Source organism: Lonchura striata, chromosome 3 (genome assembly GCF_046129695.1).
Source record: "Lonchura striata isolate bLonStr1 chromosome 3, bLonStr1.mat, whole genome shotgun sequence".
Taxonomy (NCBI): Eukaryota; Metazoa; Chordata; class Aves; order Passeriformes; family Estrildidae; genus Lonchura; species Lonchura striata.
The window spans coordinates 73,174,933-73,200,291 of NC_134605.1; the positions used below are offsets into that span (position 1 = coordinate 73,174,933).

Consider the following 25,359-nt stretch of genomic DNA (forward strand, 5'->3'; position numbering starts at 1 on the left):
TTCAGAAAAAATATGGCCCAGACAGAAAAATACCTATCTAAAATGAATAGTTTGCAGATTTTTGCAAATATAATATTTAAAATAAATGTTAAAAAATACATCAGTAACACAAATTCAATAATTCTCTTTTGTAGATTGTACATCATCAAGAGGTCTGCTTTTCAGTTTTACAGTGCAATTTTGAAATAGAAACAATCTTCTTCAGAACTTTCTCTTTGATATGATTCTTATTACATGAGATCAAATACAAATGTCAACAACAAAATCAATTTTGATTGTTTGAACAGACATGTATGTAATTCCTGCCCTCAAGTTTAGTATCGATTTGTGACAACAGATGCCAATTTTATGAAGTTTTTCCAGCTATGGGACTTGTCAGCTTCTTGATTTCACTAATGAGACTCACAGATTTGAAATTTGTTAAATAGAAATTTTTTATCAAGGAGCTAAAAGAGGCTGGACTTGGCAATGTGTAAGTTAAGATATACTTTGTCAAGATGTATTTTTTTTAGGGAAAAATTCTTTTTTTTTTTTTTTTGTTTTATCTGCATGACTGTTTTAAATCTCTAAGCTCAGAAACACCTTGGTTGGTATTTCAAATTTTTGCCAATTAACTGGAGTCACTTTGGAGAACATGAAGATTTTCTGTCAATATGTTTTATTTTGGATTAACTAGTATAAGCAAAAGCAGAAAAATAATGATTTTCAGGTGTTTCCCTAGCAAGTATAGGTGCTAATAAGATAGCTCAGTTGTATCTGTATGGATATGTTTGGAGGATTATCTAAAATTTGAGTAGGTGGTTAAGGAGTAGAGTCCCCAGTAAACTTAACTAGATATTTCATGACTAGGAACTTTTAAAGGCATCATGAGGAAGTTGACAGTTCTGCTGCTATTGAGTACTATGAGGTGCCATTAGTGGTAGGGTTTTGATGGAAGACACTTAGTCTAGACATAAAGGTACTCAGCCTGTTTAACAAGTCAATATATAATTCACAGAGGGAAAAAGACACAGAACAACCAAGCCATTTATTGTTGCTGGGGTTTTGGGTATTATATGTTGTGCTTTATAAGCACTTGCTATTCTCTGGGGAAATCCTGACAGTATTAAAAATTATAAATATTCTTCTTCCTTTTCTTTTTAGTCTGTATGTTTCCGTTTGCACAAAAATAATTTTAAGAATTCTCTATCTGTTTCTCATGAGCTATGTGATTTTGATCACATTGTCAGCAGTAGAGTATTTGACTGTGTAACATTTATTGCAGAATACACCATTGCATTTCAGCTTTGAAACTCCTAAGGTCAAAACTCAGTTCATAAGGACTTCATTTATATTTTGAACTGTTGATCAGAAGTTATTGTTCTGCATCATATAAGTTGGAAGTAATCTTGCATTTAAAATGATTTTAAGTATTAGTTAAGATTTAGATTTTCTTATTTCCAGTAAACACAGTTTGAGAAGAGATGAGAGAAATGTATTCCTCTAGACAGTAATTCTAACAAACCACATATTAGCCATATTTTAAACACATGTATGCTTCCTTTTTTGATAGTTTCTTATGTGAAAATATAAGGCAAAATGGCAAAACCTCTATGAACCAACACCAAAGGCAGCAGCAATGCCTTAAACAGGGACAGATGTTAATACAGGTTTCTTTTCTATAGGATTGGCAGTGAAGAAATAGCATGCTTAAGCTAGTTTTAGTACTATATTGTCCAAAATCTTATGGTATTTTCAAAGTAAATATTTAGTTTATTTAGAACGTCCTTGCAAAGGGTCAGAGCTTTGCTAAAAGGTTTATGACTTTATGATTAGTGAAATCACTGCCTGGAAGAACACAGGTGCCAAGATGAAACTCCTATGAACTGACAAAGGTCCAATTTTTTACAGTTACCATTCCTGCTTAACCCCATTATGCACTGCAAATATGAGACCACGAGTGACCAATCCTGCAGAATTTGGCAGCCGTAAAAACGTTCTAGCTCAAACAGCTGCCTTCAGCACTCTCTCCTGCTTTCTGTGGTGTTTTTGCCTCCTACCTTTCTCCATCATGATCTGCACTGCTGTGTCATCTCCTCCAACAATCTCACTCCACCTGTGTCATCTCACATTGTTTATTTGCTGCCTGTGTTGAGTTGGGAGCAGGAGCTGGTGGCAGGGAGGGAGCTGTTCTGCTGCTCAGGAATGTCGCTGGTGTTCCGAGGTGGAAGGGTGTCCCATGGAAGGAGCTGCAAAGGGCTCTTACAGAAAGGCAACAAATCCCACCCCCAGCCCCCTTTGTAGATACCTGTTTTTCTTGCCATTTATTATTTCTCAGAGAACTGTGGTTTTACCACAGTTCAAGCACAGGTGGTTCATAAGTAGCTGATTGGTCACACCAGTTTAGTCTGAAGTATTATGGTTCTACTGTTTGTACAAGTGATGTGCCAGCTGCATTGTTCCAGTAATGAGAATTTAAAAAATTGGGAAAGCAAAAGCTTAGCTTTATTATCTTTGCTCAGTTGACATGCAGCTTGACCATTAGTAAAATATATCTTTTGTATTTATTATAAAGGTGGTTTTGTGCCAGGCTTTTTGCCAAATAAATGTAGCTTTAAAATTATAAACTCAGGCCAGGGAAAGTTACTCTTCTAGACTGTGAAAACAGATTTTATCTAAAAAATTGCTGATGGTGAAAAATTGCTTCAGCTTTTTACCTAAATGGATGTTCAGGTAGGATTTATTTCTTTTTTTCATGTTATTTTTATTTCCTTTTACTAGCACTGTTTAATGATCTAAATAAGAAAGGTATTTTTTTTCTCTCTGCATTATGTGAAGGAAATATTACAAAATCAATATGCTCTTTTTTCCTGTAATGTTTTCTTGTTTTTAGAATTGTACAAGGTAAGTCTACTGAATTAAAGTATGCGTGGTTTTGGATAGCTTACATTTTTCACATCCAGCATATTGCATCATTAATTCCAAAGCTGGTCTCAGTGCATATTTCAGTTGCTTATTTTCCAAACAGCAATTGATGGTTGAACCATATGGAATAATTAAAAAAAATATTTTCCATTTATTGAAATCTTGTCATTTTTCCAATGAATTATACTCAGAAATTGCTCCTAGGAGAGTTTACAAGTTCTGTAATCATTAGCCCCAACTTATGACAAGTAAAACCATGTATGTCATGGTACAATTGCTTTAATGGCTGGTAGTGTATATTAGGGATTGCACTCAGTCTTCATATTTCAGTGAGGGAGGTCAAAGAAGGTTGAATATGTGCAATACCAGGTGAACAAATATATTGGAGTAAAGATTCAACACTGATGATCTTAAAGCTTACAAGTTCTGGTTTAAGTTTCTTCAATATGTGAGTTAATGATATTTTATAATTTTAAGAATTCCAGATACTATATGTAAAACTTCTGTATCAAATTGTTTGATTATTTCACTTACCCTTAAATTAAGCTTTTAGGCTTTTTTTCATTAAAATTCTATGAATAAATATGATTGCTTTGGCTAAAAGCAAGCAAAAATACGTGCTTCATGCTGAACCAGCAGTTTATTGTCTCTCTTGTATAAAATTATCACATTTTCCTTTAAGAAAATTCTGTTTCTTAGTAGAAAAAGTTTATTATCTCTTCATCAAAATACCTGTTGCTATGATGTGCAAACTGTAAAGTGGTATTCTGCCTTAAAATTTACCTGTAATCTCACATTGTAGAAATGCAAACACACTCTGTGACATGCTACTAATTCACTTTTAAAAGACACTTGCTGTGCTTGAATATAATTCATTGAATGAAATATTTTTAAACATATGCCTTGCTTGACTGCAGCTTTCACTGCAGATTGATGTGACTATATGATTTCCTGAATGCTAAGAAGTTCTTTTTTCTTTCAGCAATGGAGAACATCTTCCCATTATGATAAATCAAAAAGTATTTTGAAAAAAAATTATAAAAAATTTCTTACTTTAATTATATAGCTTTTAATACTAGAAATGGTATTATAACACTTTTCTGGATCATAAAACCTTTCTGCTATTCTAATATGCCTTTGCTAGTAAGATGAGGTTTTTTTGTTCAATAGGATCACTGATTTTAACTAGTGCTGGATTACTAACCTTAATTTGTGTTAACACCTTAAAAAAACACATTTAAATAGTTTAGAGAAAAAGAAACATGATATGGTCATATCAAATAGATTTGTTGCGGTATTCAAAATACAGGTACATTGCAGGGATAGCAGGGCTTTATGAATGTTATAGTACAACTTTGAATTAATTGCATAATGAAATGTCTGGTCTCCTTGATTTAACATGACAAGTAGATGTCTCAGCTTCAGTGACACAGAGTTCTTAGGAGCACAGCTTGGGAGGATCAGCAGTTATGACCACTCTCCAATAACCAGGAGTTTGACAAGTTGAAAACTTAACACCAATGGAGAAGATTAGTAATGAAGTAGGTAGATATAAAGGAATAAATATGTGATTAAGAAATACATTGCAGATGGATAATTTTGTCCAATAATCTGAGATTATTGTTCCAAACATAGTTCCACCTATATCTACTTTCTCCTAATAGGACAGTATTTTTTCATATCTGGAGTCTGTATCAAAATAGATAAAGCAGGTTTCCTAGAATATCAGAATAAGAGCTTGAGCTAGTGCTGAAACAAAAGAGAAGAGAATGGATTGTCTTAAAACAGCTGTACTGAGCATAAAGATTTTCACTTTTAAAGTAATGATAGTAAAAGACCAAAAAAATGGAATAGTCTTACATTTTTCATAATTATTGTTTTAAAATAATATTTTGATATGCTTGTCGGTAAGGATTTTAGTTACCCTTTAGAATTCGAAAACTGTGATTTTTGTCTCACCAAAAAGGTTTTTGATACTATTACAGTCTTTGAGAGGACCTATCACTTAATGCAGTATAAGAAATTGAAAGTATTTTCTCTGAAGCATCTCCATGTTTGGCAGGTATGACTTCTCTGGAGTCTGTCATCCATTCTTAGTCCAACATTATCACAGACTTAAAAAAGACAATAATATATATATTTTGATAGTTAAAAATATCTTTTTAAACTACCTCTATATATGTAAAACACGTATGTACAAGATGTATATGGGGTGTATATATATATATATATATATATATATATATATTTCCCATTAAGAGTTGATTATTAAAGTAACAGAGGCTTTTAAATAGAGCACTGTTTTATATATCTTTCTCTTTGCCTCCCTCAGCTCAGATTTCTACTGTTTTATTTTTAAGAAAGATCTGTATGCAAAGGAGATAGTCAAGCCAATCTCTGTCGTTATAAGAGATGTATGTAGGATGCAAAAAAATAGGGAATGATGAATAATTGGAGGTAGATGAGAACTGAAGCATGATCTTATGTCAGATTCTATGAAAAGCAAAAGGCGCCTTTCACTGAGCAGCAGCCTGCACTTACTGCAACAATATGTGTCTATCCACCACTGTGGAAGCAATAAACAGTTCGCCTCTTCTGGGATAGGGAGGAATGAAAGGTAAAGGAAGCAAATATGTCACATCTCACATAAGTTTTGGAGGCAGACATTATATAATTGATCAGATGTAAGCCTGTATTTGCTCAAGCTACATCCTCCTTGGCCTATTTATATGGTGCGGCTTTTATTTTTGGTATGATGATGTGGATCAAATCACTGAATGTGGCCATTTTAAAACAGACTATATTTATACAAACTGGAACGATTTTCACCAGAAAAATATAATGAAAGCAGGCTTTTACTATTTTCCCATAAGAATGGGGAAGTATTATAGATACTTTCTTATCATTTCTGTTTATCAGGATTACTGGAGAAATTGATAGATAACCACTTGCACCCACAAGTCTTTCCAGATTGTAAAATATGTTTCTAATTTAAACAAGCAGCCAGCATAGCAGTTAGCAATGTAACTCTTTTCTTATTCCAGAATAGTGTGCTCTTTCTACTTCTGCCATAAATCTGTCTTTTGTTAGACTTACAGCAGATTTATTTGCTTTTGACAGTGGGCAAGTTGGATCCTTTTAGAATCAGACTTGAATGAATGTTTCCTTTGCAGCATGTGCTGTTGTAGCTCATCTACACAAATTTTTCAGATGACTTTTCAGTGAAAGACTATCTTTTTTTTTTTGGCCAATAGGCTTCTCCTTGCTTTTCAGCTGTAATATAATGCCCTTATCTACCTTGTAGTGTCCTAAAATGGAGTGCTTAAAATATGATCTGATCATTTGTTCTTTCAGTTGCATTTGACCTAGTCTCATGTGCAGTTTAGTTCAAGAACTTTTGTAGTCTTGTGCTTTTAATCCTTTTAAGACTACCAAGGCATTTATCTTTTTTCTTTAGGAATCAGTTTCCAGGTGCTGTTAAGATATAGTAGATTGTATAATACTGAGTGAATTAACGCATACAGGTGACCACCAAATCACAGGTGCCATGCAAAGAGTAAATTTATTTCATTACCTTGCCAGCAAGGCTGGGTGGCAGAGACAGACAGAGACACAAGCTCCCTTTGGCTTAGCTTATCCTAGTGGGCAGAGGTGGAAGGGGGAGGTAGCAGCCCCACTACCAAACCCAATATATCACAGGGCTTCACACATCTGAGTTTATCACAAAGATGTGCCTTTATGATCTCTCTCGCAGCAGGAGGCTCAAGCATGTCTGTGAGAGTTTGTTATCTCAGCTCAGGAATCTTCTCAGAATACTTTTCAAAACAGGCAGAGGATGAACAACACTAGGCATAATAAATGGAGTTTTCTTGCACCAACATTCTTAGCAGTCCTAGCCACAAGGTCACTGAGCAAAACTTTTACATCCTTGTCAAATCTTCCAGTTTGAACCCTTTTGTCCCAATCAAATATATAGTAATTTTTTTTTTTTTGTGCTAGGTTATTTATTTACATACTCATAACACCCTTTTAACATCTTGTAAGTTTGATGGTGTTACATGGACAAACCACATTTAAGACACTGGAGATTTTGAGAGAGGCAAGGATGCTATTGAAAAATGGGTAAATATGCTTTGTTGTATCAGTCTGGGCTGTGTTTTTACATACATTTTTATTTTTAAGGGCTGATACTAATGACAACAGGCAAAACCCACTAGTAAGTGTAGATAAAGCAAGAAAAAATCCTTGTGAATAAATAATAATATTTTCAAGTGTCCTTTCATTAGTGAGGTTGTAATTGAAACTTTAACAGATCTTCTCATTGAGAGAGACTTTGTTTATTCTATGTACAACCTTTTTTTTGAAAAGAGCTCTGTAAAATCTGGAGTTATCTCTTCTTGGGCAGAGAAGTTCTAAGAGAAGAGCAGTTAACTGGTAATATGGGTGAAAGTCTAATGGGGACATCTGTACTGGTGAATATAGAGAACTTAATTTCTTTTAGTCTGTTCTTTAAACTAGCATGGCTGTGTATAATGCACAAAACAAAAATTGCTTTAAAATATTTATTAGATACTGTCTTGTAAGAGTTTTGTATATTCTTATAGTTGTTTAGGTTGCTCCTTTTCATGCAAGTAGTAAATATGAATAGGGAAATTGACTTTTTAATATTAACATGAGATAAAATCGACTGCATCTGATTTGAATAAAATGTTAAGCCTGTTTCATTTTCTACACAGCTGCCAAGTGTATGTATATTGTGTAGTGGTGCCTCTGAAATAGTTATAATCTGATGGGAACACTTACAAAGGCAAACCAGTAAAGGGCACCAGCTGCTGAAAAACACCTGCTGAGCCACTGTGGGAGTAGATGCATCTGCCTGTACCTAGAAGTAATCTAACAAGTAATCTGCTTTTACCTGTCAGGATTTTGATTTGCATAAAGATTCATCCAGCAAAACTGGTTCTAAATACTTAAATAACGAAAAGAAAAGGCTGTTATTTTTGTTTTGTTTTTGTTTGTTTTGTGCAGAAGAGCACCTCTTCTGAGCAATTTTCTCATTCTTAAAATGTTTAAGTTCTTCTTTTAATAAAATACAAACCTAGATTTGGCAGCCAGAAGTCTCATGTACACTATGTGTAGTGTGCTATTACAGGATACAGCTAGTCTAGAGGAGATTATGCTACCAAAGAGGAGGTTTTCAGTTTTTGTTTGGCTTAGTTTGAGAGATATATCTCAGGGGGATTTGTGAGAGTATGTGTTCTCATTTTATTGTAACATATTTCATTCACTGTTGATGCTAATGCACAAATAAAAATGCATTTTACAATCAGAACTAATTAGACAAATTTTCCAAATTTGTCTAAGCTTTTAAAACTGTCGTACTTTTCTTTTGGTACTTAAACTTTTATTGTTCCCACATATTGGTGACCCTATGACACAAGGTCATCATCCCTCACCTACCTTTTATTTTCTGGTGGTAGGAAAACTTCTGTGAACGCTGCTAGTTTAGCTGCAATTCATGAAAACAAAATAGCTGTGTTCTTGACTATACTGACTATACTGACTATGCTTGTACTCTTTTCTTATAAAATTTAGGAAAAAGTCTTCTAATATATGTACTGTAAAACAGGCCTGCCATCTTGTACAGCAAAAGTGTGAATTTAAGTGACATGGAGAAGAAAATTTAGCTATAGAAAGATTATGACAGCAATAGTTAATCCTCTGGGAATATTCTTCTGTTTGCCATTCTTTCATTTTTCCTTGATGTGTTAAAATTATTACTAATTTCAGCTATAATTGCCTTCCAAAGCATTCTGATAGTTTTCCTGGGTTTCATTAGGTTTTGTAGGAAGAAATAGTTTGTTGTGTTAACATAAGCTAAAGTAAATAGTTTGAAAACATTATTCTGAAGTGTCTTCTACATTAACAGATTAAATATTCACTTCTACATGAACATTTAAAAGTAATGCCTTTGCGTGCATAAAATTGTATTGAATTAATTAGGGGTCATTTAAAATCCACATATTGAAAGAGATCTGTGATTTAAAACTATACAGTAATATGAAATATTCTTACCCTGCTCTTAAAAATAAGGTTCCTTGCTTTCAAGGAAGATAATATTTAGGCTCCAGTTTGTGAAGTTCAACTGACTGAAATTTGGGTGACTTTTGTGTATTGAATTTTGTAGAGTAAACCCAATGACCAGTAAAAATCCAAGAAACATTTCAGGAAGACATGTTCTTACACAGTGCAGCTGCATGTAGCTCAAAAGAAACGCAGCTTTCTGGTTCACAGCATTCTTCTCCCCTTGTACTTAATCACTGTAATATTTGTAATCCAATTATGTCTACCTGGTGACTTCGCAGCTGTTATGGTTTTTTTGGCCTCATTAAATGATCATAACAAGTGAAAAATTTAAATTGAGAAAGCAACTTTTTAAGTGTTAATTTTTCATTATTTAGTCATTGACACGAATATGGACTTCAGTATAAAGCACATGCAAAAATCTGTGAAGTTTTTCATTAAAACAACTTGAAGTAGTTTTAGTGGTTTTGTAATTAAGACTCGAGAATGAATAACGTGCTTCTGCTGCATCCTGTTTGGGGAATAGCCACTTCTCAGTGGAATTTCACAGTACAAGTGTGGCAGAATGCAGTAGTCTGCTTTACTTTGATAGCATCCCCAAAGGCAGACTTTTATTCTTGGGAGTATTCATTCTTCATTTAAGGTGATAGTACAGGATAGTATCTTAAAGTCTAATTCAAATTATACCAAGGACCAAAATTGGTTTTAATTTTTAAGAAATGTAATCTCAAAGGGAGAATTTTGAAAGTCAAGGGAGGTATATGCTAGTTCTGAAATGCTGCAATGTTTAAAAGATTAGCTCACACTCAAATTATCTTAGAAAAGTTATAGTATGTCTGATTTTAATGTTGACTTTAAGTAGGACAAACTTCTGTGTGCTCCTTAAGAAATGAATCTTCTATCTTAGATAAGGATGGGTTGTGTCTTTCAGTGATAGAAATGGGACTGAGATGGTTCATCAAGGAATTTACTTAGAAATCACCAAATAATTTTAAATCCTTTTAAAAGATTTTGGGGTAGAGGAGCTATATGATTAGAAGATTGGCTTTATAACTGATGGGCTATTCATATGTTAGTAGTGACATTCTTTCAAAACTGCAACAAGAAGGAAGAGGATAAATTTCTCTTGATATGATGCAGTTGTTAACAAAATTCTTCCAGCAAGTTCATAAATGGTGATTCATAGAAGAATTCAATTACCAAAAAGTAATTTTTATGTAGTTTCATAGCATATCATAATCTCTTTACTTGGGAAATGTTAGCTGAAATAATTTTACATTGGTTAGAAGAAAGGACTTCAGTTTCTATGCTGCATGTTAGTAGCCTTTTTTTCACCAATGCCAGAATGTATGTAGCTACTTTGTTGTCTTTCTTTATTATTTGGTGCATTTCTCCCTTTGCCTTGCAGTGTCTATATTCTTGAACAACTAGGAAAGGTTTTTCTATTTTAACTCTTTGATTGCAGTTGCTTTTGAGTCAGTGTGCACCTAATAGTGATTTTTTTTTCCTCTTAGAGATGCACTGTGTTTTCCCAGGGAAGTAAATAATGAGAGCAATATGCTATCAACAGAGCTAGGAGTCTCTTTTAGCTGTATTTAAGAAAATTATGAGTGTGTTCTCTGAATTGGAAAAAACCCTAACAAAACCTGAAGAATAGACTGTTACATAAAAACATCATCAGTTTCCTCATTGGTCCATCTACAAAAGTCAGGGAGATAGTGGAGTTAGATACAGCTTGATACATAGCAGGACAGGACATCGAAAATGTTTCTTAAAAATTGTATATATTTTGAATGTAAATTTAACATATTTTTAAAATGTGTATAATTTTATCTTTCACTCTCCAACAGTTTTAGCTTTACACAGCATTAAGATATTTTTTTATTTTATGAGGAAGAAAACATTTATTTGGTTGCATTTAATATGGATGAAATGTGATCAAATTAAATCCAAATCCTTCTATCCTCATAAGATTTTAACTTCTGAGGTTATTAGGAAATGCCACAACTGTTGCCAATTTTCCTTCAGCTGCATTAGTTCAAGGTAATTTTTGTGTGTAATTCACAAATGGCATCAGAAGGCTCCAAGAGGAGCCTGTGTTCTGATCTCCATTTCATTGCTATAATTTGGAATAATTCTCTTGACATTGGATACTTTTGAGTTTGCAGCAGTGTCACTGAAATCAGAATCTCTCCTGTGTGTCTGTTTGGATGCCAAAACTTATGCACATTTTCTGTAGAAAGAGTTGCTTTTATGGAAAAATCTTTCTGAAACACTTTGTTATCCAATTCTTCAAATCAAATCACCAGAGGGTATAATCACTCTGTCTATAATCTTCTGTCATATTATAACTAGGTTGATGAACACAACACAGTTCTCCCAGTGTGGGGAGATGATCCCCTAAGCTCTTTCAGTTTTTTAACTCAGAGCAGTGAAAGCTTTATCGTGCCATAGTGCTGTTCTGTGATTTCCTTCAAACTGATTTAGGATATATACATGCAGATGTCTTTGGATTTAATGTACACATTGAACCCAAGAATATTTCTCAATGTTTTCTTTTTAGTACAAGAGTAAGTGGTTGAATAATTTAGAAGTCTGTAGAAAAGGTATGACTGCTGCAGTTGTTTGTATAGTGTTGTTCATCAGCAGAATAGTTTATTTTTAATAAAGTTGGTGACAATGTAACTATAGACTTACAAGGAATTTTGTTGAAATTGCTTCAGGCATGTATACTCTTAGCTGTCATAGATGAAGGTAAATATTTTCCTTAAAACCTCTTGATTTTGAATAGATCATTGTTTCTTCTAGAGTGCAGAAGGCAGGACTGATGACAAAACAAGCAGCAACAACAACAACCAAAAAAATCGAAGGACCAAACAAAATGACAAACACACAAAACCAGAGATAGAGGCGTTTTATTCTTTGACTTGTTTGGGTTTTCACTTGCTATTTTTTTCAAGGAGAACCTATGTTTCCATAGTTGGTAGGACAATATTATACTCCTAAATTTTGCTGCAATTTGTTTTTTAATGGAACTGTTCTGGGCTTGTCTAGATGGAGTCTGGATCTTCTTTAGTAAAAGTTTGTTTCTTGAACAGCACTCACTGTTATGAACGGCCCAGAATTTTTACACTGCTGAGAATTGAGTAATTCAATAAAACTCACAGTGTTTGCAAATGTGAAGTATAAAAGGTCAGGAGAGGCAATGTTTAATAACAACTTAGAAGCAGCATTCCAAAAATATAAAAATCATAATAATTTTCATAGTTTTTGTGTTATGGTGATTTTGAGCTGGGGCGATCCTTTAATATAGAATGAATATATAACTTTTTTTCCTCTCAGGATACTTAATTTTACTCTTGTGAACTCTGGCAGAAGCCAGGAGAATTTTGCAGTGTTCATTTTGAGTTTAAAGATCCTAATATAGCTTGAAAGTATGGAAATTCCCCTGGTTTCTGATGGCCACTGCTACTTAAATACTTAACTGCATTAACCAGTAAATGTGGTGATAATTTAAAATAAAGACACTGTAGTTTTCTAAAAAATTATGATTAATTCCAAATAAGAAAATATTTAAAGAAGTCTTATATGGGATTCTCTGTTCTAAAATATCAGAGTAGTATTTTACCCTTATGGTTCATTATTTGTCATTTCTAGGAATTCTTCTGACTTCTTAATCTTATTAAAGGACTGGAGCATCTTTTGGGTGAGGAGAGTGTGAGAGAGCTGAAGAGGAGGCTCAGGGGGAATCTGACAAGTGTATATAAATACCTGATGTGAGAATGATTAACAAAGAGGGAGCCAGACTCTCATTAGTGGTGCACCAGAGGAAATGGGCACAAATTAAGACACATGAAATTTCATCCGAATACAGTAGAGTAATTTTTTACTGTGAGGTGGTTGAATACTGGTACACTTTTCTGAGAAAGGTTGTGGAATCTCCCTCCTTGTTGACAGTTGAAATGTAACTGCACAGGTATAAATGATCCTGCTTTGAGCAGAGGGGCTGAACTGGATGATTTCTAAGTTAAATGATTCTGTGATCTGTGGTAACTGCTAACAGTGACCCCAAGAACCCATACCATGCAAGAATTGCTTTCAGTTCTAGGCTAGTCACGTGTAGCAGGTATGGTGTTGAAATAAGCTGCTGGTTCTCTGACACCCTTTGCGTCTGATGTAACGTGTTTTACTCCAAGCTTTCTTTATAGCACATAGCTCTTCAGGTACTACACTCTGGATGAGATATAATTTGTAGTTACTTGAAGAAATTGTAATGCTGATTATGGCCCAAAGCCAGTCGTAAGCTCTATTTGGTACGCTTGTATAATTTTCATATCTTTGTGTATGCTACTTGTTCCTGCAGAAATTGTTCCCCTAAGTCCAATGAAATCTCACTGATATGATTTGGTGCTAAATGGAGCAGATCCAAACATCATGCAGTTTTTCTTTTACGTTTTATGAGCCTTTGCTGAAAATGTATATGCACACTTTGAAAGACAACATTTCAGTCTTTGGGGCAGGTAGGAAATTATATTCTCAAATAGTTTTTCTAAGATAATATAAAAATAATTTTATTTTTATACTATTTAGATAGTTACATTTTTATTTATTTCTCTTCTTAAATCTCATGAGCTACCACTTTTTAATGGAAGTAGCAGAATATGAAGTATCATCACGAGAGGGAAACTGTGGAAGTCCCCACATATAACATCTATGTTTATTTCTGGGTGTACTTTCAGTAACAAAATAGAATTTACACTAGCACAAAAGTGCTTTAAGTGTATAGATGCATAATTAGAAAGCAGGGGGGAACTACTAATTAGTCATAACTCAGAAGGATAGGAGAAATGTATTTATTAAAATGTGTATTTGTATATACATACATATAAAAACATATGTTTGTGTGTGCATATGAGTATATATGCATAGATGTGTGTTTTAATCAACAACATTCCAGAGGACAGCGAAGGGGAAAGGTGACCTAGAGATTATTTATATGTCAGAACAACGAACATCAGAGCTTCACATCCTGAATTTCATGGTTTTTATGTAAAAAAGCATGGATTAGTCATACTGTTACGAGTTAGATCAATTGGCTTTTTAACTGAAAGCATAGTAGAACAGTTGACTGCAGAATGGGATTTGTTTCACCTGAGATATATAAGGTACTTTGCATAAAATAGTTTTACATTAAAATTAAACCAATGAGTAGGAAAAATACTGAAAGCTCAGCCTTGGCTTATGGGGGCAATGGATTATCTCTAAGATAAATGGGTAGTAGTAATCTTATTACTTTGTTATAATATGACGGAAGAAGTCATCATTACAGAGCATTTCTACAAAGTCTTGGTAATGAATTGCATTATGAAAACTCTGTCTTAAGTGCTGATGGTCTGTGCTATTTAGAGCAGATGCTGCCACTAGTGTGTTGCTAAAGCAGTTGCGTTTCTGAGCTGAAGCTTGCCTGCAGACTGAATTGTGTGGACTTGTTCTTGAATATTACTTTAATGACTTAAACAAATTTGTCCTATTTTTAAATTGCTGTCAGAGCACCAACACACAAATATCTTTCTGATGAAATTTCTGATTTAGAATATCTTGATTAAGTGTAATCTCATTTATTCATAAATGCATTAGTTGTAACAGTAAATTCCATGAGAAAGAATTTGAAAGCTTACTGAAGTAAAATCAGGGGGCTTTATTCATTCATGTCACAGCTGCTTTGAGTATCATCTGGTTTGTGGAGAGTTGCTTCTCGGTGGCTTTTCATGTTGACTCATATTTGTGTAAAAATGGCATCATCTTAGGCTTGAAATCCTGTTAGTTGAGAGTAACATTCAGATTGTATTCTACTCAAACTTCCTATGGTTTGTCTTGAATTCTAGGCATAAATCAGCTATAGAAGGCTAAAAATGTTGCATCTCATTCATTTTCAGTAAAAATCACTTTCTGCCATCCAGTGGCTACCAGTCCTTTAAGCAAGAAGGGGTTTCACTGTTTTATCTGAAAAGGAGTTGATCTGTAGAAAACATGGCTGATGTTTATGTGCTTGAGGGGATAAAATTTTTTTCTGCTTTAAAAATATGTAGTATGTGCAAATGACAATTTAAAAAACCAAATCTTCTGATACCTTTGTAAAACTGTGGCCTTCCATGCATACTGTTGCATTTCTGTATGCTGCCTAACTATTTCATAAGGGCAAATCTACTGGGTTTGGATTATGCATTTGTACTTACTGCATTGAATAAAATGGAATTTAGAGGAAAGATAATATTTTTTAAATTAATGGGGACTTAGTTTGAAAGTGTCTTAGGATATTTTTTTTTCCTCTGGAGGTACTTTTCTTGTAGCTTTTTTAATCCTTAGTATATTCCTGCAGAGTCAACTTTCAAAGATTATTCATTGACTGTTTTGTGATTCTGAATGCTGCATATTGATTTGTGAGTGCTGGCTTGAAAATTAATTGGTGTGTTGAATGAAAATCTATGTTCTGGTTCAGAATACCATTATTTTAAAAAAGTACTTCTAGTTCTTAACCAGGCTTTTTTGTTTTTGTTATTTTGTTGTTGTTGTTGTTGTTGGGTTGGTTTTTTTGAGGGTTTTTTTGTGTGCGTGTGTCTTGTTTTTGTTTTCATTTGGTTTTGGTTTTGGGTTAATCTTTATTCTGCTCTTAATATTCCTGTTTCAATAGGCTTAGCATCTTTACAGAAAACAAGCTGAAGTTAATTTTTCTAACTTGCTACACAGCTTCCTCCTTTTTTTTTGGAGCATCTGTTTCTTAATGTTGCTTACCAAGTCAGTCTTAATCCATGGTGTTAATATTTTCCAATATGAAAAGAGGCAGGAAATTATTTTTATTTTTATAAATATGTGTTTATTTTTGCTTACAATTGCATGTCCTAGGGCTATGGTATATGTAATTTCTACCAAATGTAAAGGAAAGGAAAAAGATGTTTTATGCTGTGCACTTAAAGTTTAAGAGAGGCTGGAACAGCATATTTTTATAGGCAGTAGTTTAAGAAAACTTAAGATATATTTAAGGATATTAACAATCACACTTCTGTAAGGTGATCTGTATGTGTAAAGCCACACAAATTCAGCTGGGTGACTGTGAAAAATTCCTGTCATCCATTTCTGAAGATACTTAGGCTGGACTTCATTTAGACAGCAGTGTTTCTGCTTTTGTTTAAAAACTTCTTCTTTAAATAATGTAATATTGTGTAATGTAATATTTTTTTAGTTCAATTCTGTAATCACCAGTTGTATTTGTGAGTTTCTCTATGTAGATCTTTTGTTATAAACACTCTAAATGGTGTTCATCAGTGTGAACTTTATGCAATGTTTATAATAGCTTCTAAAAGCAACTTGATGGAATGGGAGGGGAAAGGAAAAACACAACCAGTTACAAAGACGTGTCAAGAAATCTCAAAATTAAGTAAAAGGCAAGTTAGAAACCTAAAATGACTAAGGAGGCAATACAAATAGCTGATAGAACCCTGATAGCACTGAGATATTCAACAGGTCTCCAGGAAGACCTTCAATACTTCATGAAGATGAAATGAATTTGAAGATGACACACAAAGTACATCTTATGTGAACAAAACTTGGTGCAAAAGAAATAAGCTTTCTCCCTGTAGTATTGCAAGCAGAATAAACTGTGCAAAAACAATGACAGTGAAAATTGTTGTAATCCTGAAACTCAGTCACTAAAAATCTGAAGAAACTTCATGAAAAGTGCGCAAATTAGTTGCATTAGATTATTTTTCTTCACCAAAGACAATGGTTTAAAGTAGATGTTTAGATATATTTGAGATTTGTCAATTGTACAAATACAAATGCACTTCATGATTTAAATAATACTTACTTTTTCAGTGGGGCATAGGAAGTTTTTAACCAAAAGCTCTAAGGTAAAGGTACTGCTACATTCAAAAGAATGTTTTACAAAAAGAAAGTGTATTGATTGCATAGCATTTTCATTTACTTCTATATCAGTGAATGTTTTTTAATGTTCAAAGCCTTCTTTAGTTAGTCATTAAGTACACAATTTCTTTAGATTTAAGAGTGGAGCATTTTCATTTTTTGTGAAAATGGTCTGTTAATCTAAGTTCATAATTTGTATAAGAGCACCTCACATGAGGTTACTACAGGGAAGCTGCAGCATAATTATAGACTTCGTGTTGCAAAATTAGGTGAAGTATTTGATATAAATAGCTGATGAAGCCCTCATTCCTAAGCTTGCATTACTTGGAAAAGTCCTGCTTAAATAATTTGCTTAGTATTGGAATGAATTGGGAAGTATATTTGGTATTGGAGGGGCTTTTATCATAGAAAACCACTGTAAATTAATTAAAGCACCCAGAATAATGGAAAAGATCTTCAGAAGATTTTTGAGGCTTGTTCTTTATTGTACTTTTGTTGTTTCCTACAGAAAAGTAAAAATTACCGTCTTCAAATATATATACAGCAAGATGCTTTTCATTCTTTGTAGTAGAAGCAATCCAGGTAATTAAATCTGTAGAAAGAAAATAATTAGGTATTCTGCAGTTTATTTTAAACATCTGTGAAAAGTAACTAAGAAAAACTAAGTTTATTAGAAAATTAATTTTATATTTTAAGGGCTGTTCTTCAGTTTTATAATCTTCAAATGGAGGAATTGCCACTGTCTCTGTACAGTGGTTCTTTCCTGGTAAAAATATAATTTTTCAGCGAGCCCAATAGAAGCAAAGTATTACTGTAACTGATTATTTGTACTTTAGAGAATTTAAAGATGTGTGAAATTCCAATAAGTATAATTTCCTGTATCAACTATAAAATTTATTTTTTCAAAACTTTCCCTTAAGTTTGTTTTGGACTACACATACAAATTTTATGTTCCTTTTGGTGACTGCAACTTGTGAATATTGTTGGAGAAAGGTCTGAACATGAACAATTGCAAGATGGAGATCTTCCCAGAAGCAGGAGAAAGTTTTTACTGAATTTGTGTGTCTGTGTTTGCAAAATTATTCAGTTCCAGTGTTTTGCTGCCTCATCTTCCAGTAAGAGTAGTCACAGTTTTTCGTCTTAGATTTTGAGATGTATATTGGTTTTTTCTTCTTAATGCTCTTTTACTGATGTTTAATTACTAATAGTTCCATGTTTTATTGTTTATTAGTTTTGGTCCCACTCTTTAGTAAAAAAACTAGATGGTGAAATAATATGAGGCTAAAGATTTTGATTAATTTTAGCAGATGTTATCGTGCTATAATTTGTTTTCTTTATTGATTCCCTATTTGAGTATTGAGTAGAAGTGGTACCCTCCGAATAAAAAAAACTTGGAATAATAAATGTATTATGACAGGTATCTGAAGGTTTGTTTCCATGTATTCTTTTACTACATGCATAGATACTCACACACATGCACAAACATCTATGAAAAATCCAAGATATGTGTGTTTGTTTCAACAGATTGGACAACTTGCTTTTAAAGGCATGAAAAGACTAAACCGAATCCAGTCTATAGTTTTCGAGACTGCCTACAACACAAACGAGAACATGCTGATCTGTGCCCCCACGGGAGCTGGGAAGACCAACATTGCCATGCTGACAATCCTTCATGAAATTCGCCAGCACGTCCAGCATGGTGTTATCAAAAAGGATGAGTTTAAGGTAGAAGTTTAATGAACCAAATAACAGCTTTTTAACTTGCAAAGTAAAATCTATTATGTGTTATACATGGAATATGAAATCAGGAAGTTCTCAAGGATATTAGACTTTTCCAAGTTAAAGATAAGGCTAGTTTTGATTTACTTCATTATTAAAACTGTTCTTACTTGTGTTCTAAAAATCGTATTACATGAATAAAAAGCTATGAAAATGCATTTAGCTTTCATGCAGAACCAATTTTCAAAGCGATGAGGCTGTATAAACAAAATCCATTGTCCTTAAAACAGCTGCACACTTATCCAACAAAGATAACTACTTTTCATATATCACTATTAAGATTTTTCACTGTAAGTGCCTGGCATCATATTTCACAATAAATTGTGATTTGTAATGGTTGCCATGAAACAAACGACATTGTGGGGTTTGCTCATTTATCAAGTGAGTGTTGTTTTGGTGCAGATTGTGTATGTTGCTCCTATGAAGGCTTTGGCAGCCGAAATGACAAATTACTTCAGCAAGCGTCTGGAGCCACTTGGCATTACTGTGAAAGAGTTGACTGGTGATATGCAACTGTCAAAAGGCGAAATTCTGCGAACACAGGTATGCTTAATCTTTTCAAACACTGTTCTGTGTGTGTGTATTTGTACCTTTTCATAGGTATACTGCTCTTCAAACTCCTTGCAGCAGTATTGGTGAAACCGCTGAAGCATTATTACTACACCTGTAATTACTGTGATTATGTACACTGTTATAAGTTCAGAATTCTTCAATAAAAAACATCTTTGAGAAGTTTAAAGTTTGGTCTGCAAATGGCAAGTTCCAAATAAATTCAAAATGCTCTAACAACATTGTTGCAAATATATTAAAATAACACTTGCCTTCTTTAAAAAAAAAATTACCAAACAACAACAAACAAAAACGGTAGGTTCCTGTTAGTGGCTAATCTTCCTATTCCTCATTTGTCCTTGAAAAGTATAAAACATCACTAGGCTAAACATTTGAACATTCATAGAAATGAATAAAATTTATGGGTTTAGCCTCTTAAAAAGGATTGCATAAATGGAGATTATTCTATTTTAGTAGACACTTTTTACCATATTTATTTCAGGCAAATGCTGTTTGTGTCAGTGAAATAGCATTTTTCTATAATCTTAAGATACTTGTATACTTGTTCTTGCATACAGTTCCATGTGATTACCCTTTCCCTTCTGCCTGGTCCAAGAAACAGAAAAAAGAACTGGTTGTTTTATCAATATGAACATTTATAGATATTGTAATTGTTGATCCAGATGAGTGATATTTTAGCAGTCTTAGCTTTGAGGTATTTAACATTTTTATGATGAGTGGAGAGAAAAACCCTTCACATGACAAGAATATATATAAGCATGTAATTAATGATTAGGAAGACCACTGCAGTAGTTATCCACTATGAAGTTGTGAACAGCAATTAGAAGATGCATATACAGACATATCGGTGCATATAGTCACAATAATGTGGCAGCCAATAGATAGCAAACCAATATCAATGAGTGATAGTAAAATCACTGGTACTTTATCAGAATGACTTTGCAACACCATCAACCTAAAATCCGAGTTTACAAAATTAAAAAAAGTTTGGCAGGAGCTTTTAGTAATTGAAATTATTTAGATACACCAAATTACCATTTTAAATAGCTTCCTGTTTTCACAGTACTTTTCAGCTAGGGCACATAATCAAGTAGATCATGGTTTTAATAGAGAGAGATAATGTGTAATCACTGCTGAAACTGAAACTGACAGTAGGAAAGCCTGCTCTGAATGTAAGGACAAAGCTGGATGAACAGAATGAATGTAGAATGGAAAAGTGCTATTTATGCTTGTTCTTCTAGTTAGCACTATAATTCCTACAACCTCAACTCATTATTAGTACTCTGCTTACATCCAGTAAAAAAAGTAAGGGAATAAAAGAAGCAAAAAATATTTCAGGCTTAATTTAAAAAAATTGTATGGGAAGTAGTTTACAAAGCTGAAATTTATTACTCTTGTAATGGGAACTTATTAATATACATAGAGTTTAACTTAGAGAAACTTAGTAACTTGAGTGTAGGAAGACTATCTGTTTCATCATGCTCTTTTATTTCATCCAGCATGCCACTACTTAATTTTGTTGTGAAGATGCTAAAGCAGATTGATTTATAAAATTCAAGAATTAGAAAAGGGAAGATGTGGGTAAAATCTTTTTTTTTTTCCCCTGCCATGGACTCATTTCATTGCTTTGTAATAAGCTTTTTTTGCTTGAAACTTAACTTCAAGGGATTTCTAATTTCCTATGTATGTCATAGTATAGAAACACTAATCTGAAGTGTATTTGTAGTTTCAAAGCCTTTGGGGAGAGTGGCGGTGAAAGAAAAATGTGCTCCAGAAGAGGAAAAATTTTGAAGCCATTGTATTTGTGACCCAAAACTCAGTTCCTACATTTTCAAAGAAACCATAGTTAAAGTGTTGATTAATTTCAGTTTTTCTTTTCCTCAGTTTTGTGTCTTTGGTCTTCAAAGCATTGGGAAGGTTAAATGGAAAAAAATAAAAAGGCTGACATTCTGGGACAGTGAAATAACAATTTTTTGTTTTCTCTCATTTGTTATATCTAGTTAGTCTTATAATAAATCAGAAATGTGGAAGGTGAGGATGAGAGATGACGCCAGTCCAAGAGTTACCAGTGTAATTGCTGCTACTTTTCTTGAAGATTCTGGAGCCCAGCAGTGTGCAGTGTTTCATTGCTGCAAAACAAAGTGCACAGCAAATATGTAGTGTGTTAAAAACCGAGGAAAGAGCACTTGCTTGTGCTGGATCTTGCTTATTGCTCTGCATATATACTGTTTTCTCTCAAAACTCATGAGCTTTCTTTGCTCAAGTAGGCACTTTAAACCACTTAATCCGAGCAGGTTTCTTTCACCATTTTTAGCCCTGTATTAAATTGATTCTTGCTTCAAAACTTTATTTTACTTGTCAACCTTTCTAATGCGTACATTTCTCAGAAAGGAATGCTCTGATAGGTGTTGCTGCTTTCTTTATAATTTCAGATTTGCTTTGCCAGTCATTGCTGTTTTCTAGCCTTTAGTACTCTAAGTAATGAAGTACCCTTGTTTAACAGAAAAGCAGTTTTTCCTGTAAGAATTAATGCTACAGCAGGTAGATGCATGCACACAGTACATATACTCAGGGACAATATATTTAATATATATACTCTATATATATATGAGGCAGTAAAAGGCAGAGAGTAGGATTATCAGCTGAAGTAGATGCTGGTATTTCAGGCTGGGTAACTGTTTCAAAAGATCTCACTTTGTACTTCTAGGCAACTGCAGCTCTGATAAATATCTCCTGTGACAGTTGTCTTCTTCCCATTTTCTGAGCAGTTGCATTATCATCATCTTTATATTTGTCCTCAGGTGAATAAAATCAGTGACAAATGAAAGATGTAAAAATAAGGTGATTGTCAGGTATTAGTTAGAAGTAGTGCTTAAGTGACAATCCTGATCATTTTCTGCTTCCTTTCCATCCTGCTTGTTTCATCCTTCATACTTTGCCTGTGTATATTTAAAGATGTGTGTTTTGTAAGTTATTACATGTAGCTGTAGTGCTTATCCTGATGAGGAAAAATTGCTTTATCTGGCAAATAGGTAACTGTCTTCCTTCTCAGGAATGTACCTTTAATGTACAGTGGGAACTACCTCTATTATTTTTCTACAAATACTTTTAAAGTATATAAATGCTAGAAAAAAAAATAAGGTAACATGGAATTTAAATTTTCATTCCCTTTATGGTGGAATAAAATCTTTTAAATATTTTTGAAAAATTTCAACAAAAAAGTCCGTAGTGCATTTTTCCAGCAATAATTCTCTCTATGCTTTCCATGCTTTCATTTATACCGATCCAGAAGGTAGCCATGATTCTTGCTGCTCCATACTTTTATTGTATTATAATTATATTATTTTACTTCCAATGCTATTATTAAATATTCCTTAATATTACTATGATTCCAACAGACTTCATAAGCTTTTAAAATAAGTTATTTCAGATTTTACCAGTAATGAAATTGCTTTAAAAAGAAAAATGAAAATAGTTTTTATTGACTCTTCAATCAGTTTTCTAACCTGCTCCCCACCTGTAACCTGTGGCTTTCTTATACAAGTTTAATATGTGAGATGTGTGTTAAAACTCTGAGACAATTTCCCTTCATAGAAACAGAGAATGTTTTGACCTTGCATTTGCAACAAATACAATGTAGTTATAGTTATCTTTTGAATGTTTGGAGAATACAGATGGAATTGGAGCAGCATAGATTTATAAGGTAATCACCAAGTCTGAAAGCAGTGCCTTGCCCTGGGCACAGTGTATTGTAAGCTGATGGATGAGTGGCATCGTGGTTTAACTTGTGCAAAACAGTGGTAGCCTCTGTAGCCTCTACAGAGAGCATAAATGCCTTCTGGCCTTAACACAAAGTTAGTGGGCATCAAAAAATGTATAAGGGAATTTCTGTTTAATGTTTTATGCCAACATAGCATAAAACAAAGTTAAGATCCTTAGCATAACATAGTAAAAGCTTATCAAAGTTTCTTCCACCTTTATAAACTTTAAAAATACTTTTTGAAAATTACCCCATTAAATATATTTTATTTTCTTTTTAAGGCAAGTTATTTTGGTGTTTTATTGCGTCTTCAGTGAGTGTGAATGTTTCTCACCTTTAAACTGGTACCTCAGCAGTTTTGTATTAGATGCATTTTGGTATAATCATTGTCAACAGCCTGCATTCTAATTCAAATAATTACATATAATGAGACTGATATTTTAAAGTTGAAATAACTTTTCTGTAATGTTTTTGCTTTATTTTGTGCCTCAGACCTGCAGTTACAAGCAAAATTACTTTTACTGGTCTTAGAGCTCTTCTTTTGCTTTGAGGAGTGCCTGACTGTCATGAGCCTTACTCGTGATAGATATGTATTAGTGTTAAGGCCAGATCATAAGTGCTTTCTGTGTTGCTAAAATTATGTAGTAGTTGGAAACAAATCTGGTCAAAATTTGAAAGCAGGCTAATTTCTCCAGCCCATAAACCTCTATGTATCTCTGTTTCTTCATTCTCATACGATTGGAGTTAAAGGGATTCAGACAGCATGAAAAATAAATATACTGTCTTTTAAATAATTGTGAAAAAATGAATCAAACTGTAATTGTGTGAATATTCTGATTCTTCCACTTCTGAACAACTGAATATTTTTTGATCAAAATTTTAATTATACAGAAAGCAAGGTCATTTATTTAAAACATGTTATTGGATTTTCTGTAATGTTTGCATAGTACTCAAGAACTTCAAGGTCCACAGAAAGAGTTGCATACATTTACTGGACTGCAAGGCTGTGCCTGTCAACATGGGCCTGAAAGACATCACAGAAACAGACATCTCCAAAACTGCTAGGTTTCTGCTGGACTGCACATATCTCTGGTTTTTTTCTGTCACACATCTGATAACCACTAATCTCATGTCCGATTAAAGAAGGGGGCACCAGAAGCAAATCAGAAGCTCTATCTCACCTTAGTCTGCTTTCAACATGTGCTTCTAAAACATTCTTCCTTAATGAAGGCACAAAGTGGGAAAACTATAGGAGCATTCACGCATTTAAAAAAACAAATGAAACAAACCCAAACACAAAAGAGCCAACAAACCAAAAAAAATCCTTCATTCTTTAGGAAATCTAAAAATTTCCATGAACTTGAATTCAAAGTTTATGTTTTTTGCTGTCATGTCTGGGTAGTGAAGAAAGTCCTACTAAACCTGACTTGCACTGTCATTTAGAAAATGACAGATTTGCATTTTTGTTCTGTCATATTTGTTCTCTTCCCATCAAGCTGTATAAACTAAAGTCATGTTGCTTTCAGAGTTGATTCTTAGCATTGCTCACTGTTTATATGAATAAGAAACCATCCTTCATAGTTTAGAAAAGATACCACTTTAATTTACGAAATGCCAAACATGTTGAGCAGCTCAAAAATGTGAATGATTTCCAAGCACCCAGGTCAGAGCAGAAGAAGGGGAGGAGGTGCTCCAGGCACTGGGGCAGAGATTCCCTGTTGAAGGCTGTGATGGAGCTGATGCACACACTGCAGCTCTTGGAGGACCCCACACTGCACAGGTTGATGGTGCAGTAAAGGAAAAGGTGGCCCATGGAGAGCTCATGCAGGAGCAGGCTCCTGGCAGGAATTGTGCCCGTGGAAAAGCCCCATGTGTGAGCAGTTTGTGAAGGTGTATCCTGCGGTAGGGATACACAGCAGAGTGGGGAAAAAGTGTGAAAAAGGAATGTGTGTGAGATGAAGTTATGGAGTGACTATAACTCCCATCCCCGAGATGTAGAGAACTTTGGAACAAAGCAGTGAAGTTGAACCTGGGGAGAAGAAGGACTAGCAGGAAGAAGTTTTTAGGTTTTGTCTTTGTTTCCTCACTATTGTACTCTATTTTAAATTTGTAATCATTTTTCCAAGTCAAGTCTGTTTTGCCCATGATAGTAATTGGTACATGACCTCCCATACACTCTTCCATCTTACTTTCTCCCCCTGGCCAGGAAAGGAGAGAAAGTGAGAGTGGCTGGGTGGGCATTTGCCAGGTGCAATGGTTGACCTACCAGAGTTACTTCTAGCTCAGTTAGTTTGGGATTTTTTTTTAAATAAAGTTACTGCTTTCACTGGTGATTTAATTTT

The 25,359-nt window shown here is 33.8% G+C and overlaps 1 protein-coding gene across 4 annotated transcripts in view; it reads left to right on the forward strand.

Moving 5' to 3' along the window:
- The window catches only part of ASCC3 (activating signal cointegrator 1 complex subunit 3), a 248,972-nt gene that overhangs the window by 46,160 nt on the left and 177,453 nt on the right, over positions 1–25,359 (forward strand). For all 4 annotated transcript variants that reach the window (XM_021533823.3, XM_031504402.2, XM_021533826.3 and 1 more), the window contains 2 exons: positions 18,433–18,633; positions 19,090–19,230. In XM_021533823.3, coding sequence (XP_021389498.2) covers positions 18,433–18,633; positions 19,090–19,230 — 342 coding nt within the window. The remainder of the gene's footprint in view (positions 1–18,432; positions 18,634–19,089; positions 19,231–25,359) is intronic.